The sequence below is a fragment of the Leuciscus leuciscus genome (genome assembly GCF_965113295.1).
Source record: "Leuciscus leuciscus genome assembly, chromosome: 12".
Classification (NCBI taxonomy): domain Eukaryota; kingdom Metazoa; phylum Chordata; class Actinopteri; order Cypriniformes; family Leuciscidae; genus Leuciscus; species Leuciscus leuciscus.
Genome location: NC_138736.1, coordinates 4,317,428 through 4,327,376, shown reverse-complemented (window position 1 = coordinate 4,327,376; position 9,949 = coordinate 4,317,428). Strand labels below are relative to the sequence as shown.

Genomic DNA, 9,949 nt, shown 5'->3' with positions numbered 1-9,949 from the left:
ACCAACTGCTCCACCTCCTCTCTGTAGGCCAGGTCCTTGTCATCCCTGATGAGGCCTACCACTGTTGTGTCATCCGCAAATTTCACAATGTGATTAGTGGCGTGCCTAGGGACGCAATCATGTGTCATTAGAGTGAACAACAGAGGACTCAGGACACAGCCCTGAGGGGAGCCTGTACTGAGGGTGATGACGCTGGAGGTATTCTGTCCAACCCGCACTGACTGAGGTCTATCAGTGAGGAAATCAAGCAGCCAGTTCCGCAAGGGGGTGCTGAAGCCCAGAGGTTCCAGTTTGTCTACCAGGTGTTGAGGGATGATGGAATTAAAAGCTGAACTGAAGTCCAGGAACAACAGCCTAACATGCGTGTTCTTCTCCTCCAGATGTGCGAGGCTCAAATGTAGAGCGGAGGAGATGGCATCCTCAGTGGAGCGATTTGGCCGGTAGGCAAACTGAAAGGGGTCAAACGTGGGAGGGAGTCTGGAGATGATGTAGTCTTTGACCAGCCTTTCAAAGCACTTCATTATGATGGAAGTCAGTGCGATGGGCCGGTAGTCATTTAGAGAGGTGATCCGAGATTTTTTAGGCACTGGGATAATGGTTGCGGTGTTGAGAATGTGAAAATATTGGACAATTATGTCAGTCATTTCCAACACACCAACCCAACGCATCTAAAGACAAACGTTCGGCTTATCATCTAATATAATATTGTAGGCCTTCATGGATGCTGAAAGAGCATCTAGCACATGAAAAGAAAGAAAAAGACTTAATCTGACTGTTCATTACCCTGTTCTCTGTGTTAATAGTTTTGTTGCCACTGTCTGGCTGCAGTTGTGCACTCCTGTTTCTTGGTTATCGCTTAATATATATATATATATATATATATATGCATATGCAACACAAATGTTTTTTGCAGCACCTGGAAAATACAATATAACATGCATCAGGTTGACATATATTTATTATATATTATTTCATTGTCCATTTGCATTTGTATAAATACAAAAAAAAGTTTAAAGTAAGGTCAAATAAAAACTGAATGTTGGCTGTTTGTCATTCTAACATGCAATCAAGCCAACGTCGTCATAAAACATTGCCAATATCAGATATGCATTTACCTTTTAAATTAAATTAATATCCACCCTCTGTGCAAACCAGTGCTTTACCCAATAGATTTTTATTTATTTTATTATTTTGCAATTATTCTCCCCATATTTTGGACCAAATGATAATATTTTAAAAATGTTCAGAGGTCACAAAGAGATTTTTAGAAATGTAAAAATACAACAATAGTGTAATAAAAAAAAAAAAATAATTACTTTAAGCTACAAATTTGCACTTTGATTTAAGGTTCAGTAGGACTTTACAATCACCACTGAGATTGTCATGCGTGAACAATGTTAATAGGCCCTTAAAAATAAACTCCTGATGCTCAACCAGACGTCCCCTGATTTAGCTCAGCAAGTAGCCCACTTGTAATTGTTCATTAAGAAACATTTATTGTTTATTAAGGAACTAGCAAAAACAGTAAGAGAAAGTTTTTAATGGGAAAGAGAAAATACTCCTGACTAGCAAGTCAATTTTAATGATTTGTTTGTGTTTTCTGGTGTGTACACCATCTCTTCCTCAAATGGACTTTGTTTGTAGCCTAAAGTGGATGTCGCAACGCACCAGTGGGCCTATTTTCCAGAAATAACAGACTTGATCTGCTTTCGGCTTCCATTCCAGATAATGTTAGCCTAATTGTTAAATTGAAAGGTAGTGTTTATAAAGAAGAGCCGCATCCAAATTTCTACTGAATTCTATATGTCTACCACTGATAGTGGGAAGTGTGTGTCCACTGGCTTGCACACTTCAGATTCCCAGCAGATGCAGTAGCCTACATCATGATGGTATTACTCACCAACTGCATCATGAATTGTGGCTATTTGGACATCCTACTCATTTGACGCGCTGTTAGTGTTTACTACAGAGTAGTGAAATGTGTTCGCGCGCGGGGGTGGTGTGTGTGTGTGTGTGTGTGTGCGCGCGCGTCTGTTTGAATGGATGCGCACGCGTTCCATTGGCTTCTATTATCTGTCCTGTTCAAATTTCAGTCCCTCAACCTCACACAAACAGACCTGATTGTTTTTTGTTTCCATTAAGACATTAAAATATTTAGTATGTCTATTAAACTTGGTTTTTTTCTTTGGAAACGATGGCTGGTGTAGGAAAAATCTTGACTCACACGCACTAGTATTTGTTGATAGTGTCCAGCAGTGATCTTTCTATCCCAGTGCCCTCGAGCCAGAGAGTCACACTGGCGCCGACTCTTTCATTTCTGGTGTCTGCGCTCCCACGGGTCACTCCAAGCTCAAAATAGGGAAGGTATGGCCGTTTGTAACTTTAGCGGATTAAGAGGTATTTCCCACCGTATGTTTATTATAGGTCTGTCGGTGCTACTGCTCGTACAACTACTGGTTAGTTTAACGGTGTCGCGCGCATTTAGCAGCACGAGCGGTGACGAACCGGCTTTTCTCGTCATAAGCATAGAAAAGAGTGACGGGTCACTGTTGTCCGAGGTTAGGAAAAATGACAGGGATTTGGAAAGCGGTGTATTGGGTCTCTGGACGGACGAGGATTCAGGACTCACAGGATATGAAGACGAAAACGAGCTTGAAAAACCTCAGGTAATTTCATATTCACTATGCAGGCTACGTATTTTCTTCCAGTTTTAGGGGGATGGTCTTCCTCATTTGCGACTCAAAAGAAATTAAATTGCCCTGGTAAATGGGCTGAATTTTAAAATGAATAAATTATGCAGTACTTTTTTTTTTTTTTTCTATCTGGAGGGATTGGAAAACATATGTGTGACTTGGCAAAATATACGGGGATCCCTCCTAGACTCTTTAACATGGAAAAATGTTCTGCAAAAGTCTCTCACTCACTCTCTCTTTCTCTGTTTGTCTCGCTGTCCGCCCCCACATCAGTGAGTTCCTCAGTGAGTCATAGCTCCTCTTCCTCTAGCCTAGTGTCTCCATGGTTACTAAACAGGGTTGTTGTATGTTTTGGGAGAGGCTCAATTTCCAACAGCCCATCAGATTTTAAAAACAAAGTTATTTTGTTCAACCTCTGGTTTCAAAAGGGCACATTCTGTGACCCCAAACAAGCTGCAACTTCTCCAGCCTGAAGCGCTGCACATGCTCTCACAGTGTGGCTATCGAATGTCTGACCCTCCTCCACTGCATCCCTGTTTTTTTTGTTTTTTTGTATGTGCATTTGAAATTTGGCCAAGAAGACAGAGATCTTTGTGTTTGTCTGTTTACAGGCCACAGCTAGAGAGCTGAAACTGCAGCCGTGGGCATCAGAACAACCCTCGTTCTTCACAGAGCTGCTGCGTTTCACCCAGTTCATCACCACAACAGAGGTACACAAACTTACCATAATGCTTCCTGGCTCGATCATTCTTGTCTTGCGTAACAATTTCCAGTTGTGTATTATAAAAATGGACTTCAAAAAGCAAGATATCTAGACTTTTCCTGTCACATTCTGCAGGTGAACTGCTCTGTGGTCCAGGATTCAGATGGGAATCAATCTAAACGCTCTCCTGATCAATCTGATGTTTTGTGCATCAACCACTGGAAGGGCAAAAGGGGTTGTGTGGCATACTCGTTCAGGTAAATGTATATAAATGACAGCAGATTAACTCTTTCCCTGCCATTGACAGAATTTTCGTCTTTCCGTGTTTTCACTGCTATATGGCGCTATTACGCATCTTCTGAAACAGGACAGAATCTCCTTATCAAAACACATGTAAAGATGAAGTAGAAACAAGCGATAGCACATGTAAGCAGATACATATGTAAAATAACGCGGTCATCAACATTAAACAGCATATAGCTAAATCAAAACTGGGGGGTTTGATGGACTCGATTTACTCCATCTGTGTTTTAATCATCGTTCTGAATCCCATCCAGATGTAATCTTTGACAAAAACGTGTTTTTCCTCAGCTTTTTTTTTATTAAACTTACCCACATTCAAGTGGTGATAAAAAGAAAGAAAGAATTGAGCTAGAATAAAACAGTTTTTTATTTTGTTTAAAAGCAGAAGCTCTGTTCTTTCTTTTAATATATTACATATTCAGATATTTACAATAAAATATTCTGGGGGCCATGAAGGTTTTGTGTAAATGATCAAAAATGCTGGCGGTGACAACTTAAAAAAAAATGTTGGCAGGGAAAGAGTTAAAGACATCACAAATGCTTTAATTTAATTGAAGCTTCTTTAAATAAGGCAAGTTAAAGTCATCTCTTATTAAAATAAAGGTAGTGACTGATCTTTTCTTTCATATTGTGACGTACATCCGAGTGAAATGGTTAATCTAATAAAAAGAAACAAATGAAAAAATATGATTCAGTTTAAATAAACAAAATGATAACTGTCTCTGAGTAATTTTGTAATCAATCTAAGAGTATGTCATGATCTATAGTGTCGAACACAGCACTAAGATCAAGTAAAGCTAGTATTGAGATGCAGCCTTGTTCAGAAGCTAAAAGTTAGTCATTTGTAATTGTAATGAGTTTCCAGTTCTATGATGGGGCCTGAATCCTGACGAAATCTTTCATAGATAAGGACTTGATCGAACAATGTCTTCTGTTTGGACTTCTTTAAAACAGCCAGCATATTTAAGACCAGACATGGGATGCACAAAATATCGGCCACCATATCAGTATCGGCCGATATATGTTCATTTTTAATGTAAGCGTTATCGGCCCGATAAGGCTATTTGGCCGATATATTAAAGCTGATAAATAATGGATTATTTCCCTCAAGCTGAGACACTTCAGATGCGCACTGTTCGCCATGATGGTTTTAAATTGCTTGAAATATGATTGAAATCCCTTAAAAAAGGCTGCAGCACAAGTCTGTCATATAGGCTGCATAAAATTATAAGGAGAACATTATATATAATTGTGTGCTTTTAATAGTGAGACTTTTGTTTTGTAATCGGGCTTTCAAAAATTATATAAAAATTTGGATTTAGATTTATTGGCCAATATATCGGTCATCGGCTTTTTCAAATATATTGAATTATCTGTATCGACCATAATTTCATATCGGTGCATCTCTGCACCAGACATGTTCATTTCACATAATGTAGGGCTCCTTGTTTCTTTGTTAGGTCTGAAGGGTGGGATTTGTTGTATATAATCTATGAAAAAACAAAAAACACAGATGTCCCAGATTCTGAAGCTCTTTTGCAGGGAAACAGTAATTGGTTGGGCTATTGATTTGTATGTTTCAGGCTGTTGTGTGTAATCTTTTGTCTGTATCTTTATAGTCTGGATGGGAAGGATGCTGCATTTTTAGACACAGTGTTGTACGCGGGGTGTGAGGTTCATCGCTTTGACCCCAGCGGTCGAGTGGGTCGACCCGCATATATTCAGAATCATCAGGTTTGGTTAGACTGGAGAAACCCTCGCAGTCACTCGCATGCAAGCCTCGTGGGTAACGTACAGCGCAGGCTGCTCGACATTATGGACTCACTGGGACACACCACGGTACTTACACCCAAATACACTCATTCTGATTCTCACAAATAATTTCACACTCACCGTCCAGCAGTGAATCACACTAGAGTTCTGCCTTTATGTACTTAAGTATGTTCACACAAGCAACAGTGACTCATAAGATGAGTTGCACTTAGGCAGAGGTGGACAAAGTACACAACTTCCTTACTTGAGTAAAAGTACAGATAAACTGGTCAAATATTACTATTATTGACCGATTTTTACTTAAGTAAAAGTTTACTTAACTTTTAAGTACTTGAGTATCAAAAGTAAATGTCAATTCATTGTTTTATTATTGTTGCATTGTTATAGTACCTTATGCCTCTGAAGCAACCTAGTGAAAACACGTACCAGTTTGAAGTATCCGGGGAATTAAGAGCTTTTAGAATGTTACAAAACCTATAGGAATTAAAGGGTTAGTTCACCCAAAAATGAATATTCTGTCAGTAATTACTCTCCCTCATGTTGTTCCAGCCCCGTAAGACTTTCGTTCATCTTCGGAACACAAATTAAGATATTTTTCGATTAAATCTGAGACCTGTCTCACTCCTCCATAGGCTTCTCTGTAAATGAAACTTGCCGGCCCAGAAAAGTTAGTAAAGACAATGTTTAAAATAGTCCAAGTGACTACGATAAATGCCAGGCAGTCTACTTGAGAAACGACCACTCCCTGAGAGGACAAAGGACTAACACAAAATTAACATTTGAACTCTCTCTTGTGAAACTAGCACCATCATTCAAGACGCAAGTCTCACCTAGGAAATCCTAATCTCCATTTCTTCCCCTCTTACCCAAGAATCTATAATGTGAATAATTATCGTACAGTATTACACATGTTTGGAATCGTTTGAAATGTCTCAGTGCGACTGGTACAAAGGTCTCATTCCCAAATAAGTAAATCAAAAGGTAATATGGTTTTTAAGAGTTTAGAGATAACTGGCACACAAAGGAAGGTGGTCTCCAGACAAATGGTCTCACAAAAGGTGTCAACTCTGAAAGTAAATTCCCATTGTTCGCAGATGTTTCCATGTGAAGGAAGTTTCTGTCTATATAATGAAATGCAACTAGAGGATCAGCTCGATTCTCTACCTCAGATCGGCCCGTGATACAGAGAGTCGCCGAAACTCTCAGCATCATGTATTTCCTAATGTCGTGTTTGCATCTCTTCTCTTTATTCCAGAGCGTTTGATGTTTGGTATTGATTATCTTTGAACTGATTATGTAATTGGCATGATACATCTACCTGACATAATAAATTGTAAACATTTGATTTTATTCCAATCGACTCTGACATTATTTTGTCAAACATTCACTCACATTTAATGATGCACAGATATCATTAAAACCTTTTCATTTATGGAGTCAGATGAAATAACGAGAAAATACATGTGAGAAAATGTATTTCATTTAATCAAAATACGAGAAAAGACAGTAACACGCAGAGACCTTCCCCGCTGACCGGATGCCTCCATTGGGCCGATTGAGCTCGGGCTTACAGTGGCTCAACCACAAGTTTATCAGGCGACGAGAATACTTTTTGTGCGCAATTTTTTTTTTAAATTCAGTTCTTCATTTTCTTCTGTGTGTTTCTCTGAGTGAGTTCACGTAGTGTAACATCGCAGCGCTTCTGGGTTGTACATCAGAACGTAGGCTCACGATTGGCCGATGCTGGTCATGTGTGTGATGCTGGCCAATAGTGAGCCTACATTCTGACAAACATGAGGGTGAGTAATTACTGACAGAATTTTCATTTTTGGGGGAACTAATCCTTTAAACAACTGAATTGACAAAAAAAGACAGCCATAATCATCTTCATTTTTTTTATTTAACACTCCTACCACCCCGACAAAAGAAGTACACATCTGTGTATCCACTCATGCACATTTGAATCAAGCGGTCTGTATATGAAGAGTTCAGATGCAAAAGCCTCTAAGTGCCATCTGAAATGTTCTTCTAGAATGATCATTTTAATCAAGCTTGTATATTTAAGTTCAGTAATTTCACTTAAATGACAATTAATAGGTAATTTGCATTGCCATTTAAGTGAAATTATTGAACTTAAATATATGAGCTTGATTAAAATGATCATTCTAGAAGAAAATTTCAGATGGCACTTAGAGGCTTTTGCATCTGAACTCTTCATATATAGAATGATGAATGTAGCTGAATAACTGCCCGACAGCTACTAATACTAATACAGCTAATACTGCTTTAACAAAGAGAAAAACAGAAATACTTATTCGCTATGAAAACAAAACTTTCAAACCGTTAGTTGTGACAACGATGCTGTCTCTCACAGATCCGAGTAGAGAGAAATCGTACTAATCGCTGACACGTGACCCTACAGGAGTGATTACTGATAGGCTGTCAAAAATCCAATCACGTGTTTTCAGACGAAAAAAATCATGCCCTGACTAACATAACTATCTACTCAAGGACCTTGACAGAAATGTAGTGGAGTAAAAAGTCTGATATTTGTCTTTCAAATTAAGTTAAAACAACAAGTTTCCAGAAAAAATAATACTCAAGAAAAGTACAGATCCTCAAGTAAATGTACTTCGTTACTGTCCACCTCTGCACTTTGGGCATATGTGTTAATCTTTGGTCATTTTAAAAGAACAGATTTCATCCGAATAAAATATTTGTGAAGTGTGTCATCTGCTTGGTCTCAAAATGTCACACTCATTTAGTGTCTGTTTGCGTAGGTGGATGTCCTGCGTATGGATTTGGAGAGCGCTGAATGGCGTATATTAGAAAGCTGGATTAAGGATGGGACTCTCAGAAGGATCAATCAGCTCATTCTGACCGTTCATCTGCAGTGGGCCGGGTTCGAGGTGGGGGGAGCTGAAGAAGATGTGGTGCGTTTCTGGTACAGTGTGCTGAGAGCCGTCAACATCTCAGGACTGCGACTCGTGCGTTTCACACACGGACCGGGACACATAGTGCTGAGACACAAACTGGACAACTCACACAGCTCATACACACTCAGCTGGATAAGGACAAGCGAGCAGCGCTGATGACCAACTGCAAAATCTCTATAGACACAGAAGCTAAACTCTGAATTTGTGAAAAAGATGATGACAATAAAAATAAAATAAAAATAAATAAAAAAACATTACAATTTTTTTTATGTTTTTGAAAGTAGTCTCTTATGCTCATCAAGCCTGCATTTATTTGATCAAAAATACAGAAGAAACGGTAATATTGTGAAATATTATTACAATTTAAAATAATGGTTTTCTGTTTTAATATATTTTAAAATATTATTTATTTCTGTGATGCAAAGCTGAATTTTCAGCATCATTACTCCAGTCTTCAGTGTCACATGATCCTTCAGAAATCATTCTGATATTTTTTTCCAGGATTCATTGATGAATAAAAAGTTTAAAAAAGAACAGCATTTATTAATAGAAATCTTTTCTAACAATATCAATCTTTACTATCACTTAAAAAAAAAAAAAAATTTAACACATCCTTGCTGAATAAAATTATTAATTTCTTTAAAAAATAATAAAAAAAGAAAGAAAAATGACTGACCCCAAACTTATGAATGGTAGGCTAGTGTAGGCCTATATTGTTCCAAAATATTTTTATTTTAAATAAATGTTGGTCTTTTTTTTATTTTTACTTTTCATTCATCAAAGAATATCCTGAAAAATGTATCACAGGTTATGAAAAAAAAATATTGAGCAGCACAACTGTTTCCAACATTGATAATAAATCTGCATATTAGAATGATTTCTGAAGGATCATGTGACACTGAAGAATGGAGTAATAATGGTGAAAATTCAGCTTTCCATCACAGGAGTAAATTACATTTTAAAGTATATTCAAATAGAAAACCATTAGTTTAAATTGTAATAATATTTTACTATTACAGTTTTTTCCCCCTGCGTTTTGATCAAATAAATGCAGGCTCGATGAGCATAAGAGACTTATTTTAAAAGCATTAAAAATAGTAATGTTTCCAAACTTTTGACCGGCACTGTATGTGTTTAAGAGTACTTTAAACCAAAGCAAGGATATTTAATGAAGTTGAGATGTAAAATACATCACATCTTAAAGAAGTAAAGTTGCATATTAGTATTATTTGTTTCAGTCTGCACGCCGCCTAGTGGTTGTGGACGGTACTGCAATGATTCAACTCAGATTTAACTGTATTAAATCTATCACTCTGTGATCATCTTTAAACAGACATATTACATTCACTTTAAAGTCATTTTCATACAAAAGGGCTACGTGCAATATTTTTCAAGTGCATTGTTTAATATGAAATAAACTACGCAATAAAAAAGGTCATCAGAGTCTTATTTTTTTTCCCGTGAGCATGAAATCCTGTGATAAACACACAAAAAAACGTGTATTACATGTTGTGGGGTTCTCTGTATTTCGCCATGTTTCG

At 37.7% G+C, this 9,949-nt stretch overlaps 1 protein-coding gene and 1 long non-coding RNA gene across 2 annotated transcripts in view; one reads left to right on the top strand and one right to left on the bottom strand.

Moving 5' to 3' along the window:
• The window catches only part of LOC309511010, a 295,833-nt gene that overhangs the window by 174,427 nt on the left and 111,457 nt on the right, over positions 1-9,949 (bottom strand). The window lies entirely within an intron of this gene.
• On the top strand, positions 2,258-9,846 carry LOC309510942 (putative methyltransferase-like protein 24). Its single transcript, XM_082185958.1, has 5 exons — positions 2,258-2,666; positions 3,305-3,403; positions 3,532-3,653; positions 5,319-5,538; positions 8,253-9,846. The coding sequence occupies exons 1-5, from the start codon at positions 2,367-2,369 to the stop codon at positions 8,562-8,564; spliced, it is 1,053 nt and encodes a 350-aa protein (XP_082042084.1). The 5' UTR covers positions 2,258-2,366; the 3' UTR covers positions 8,565-9,846.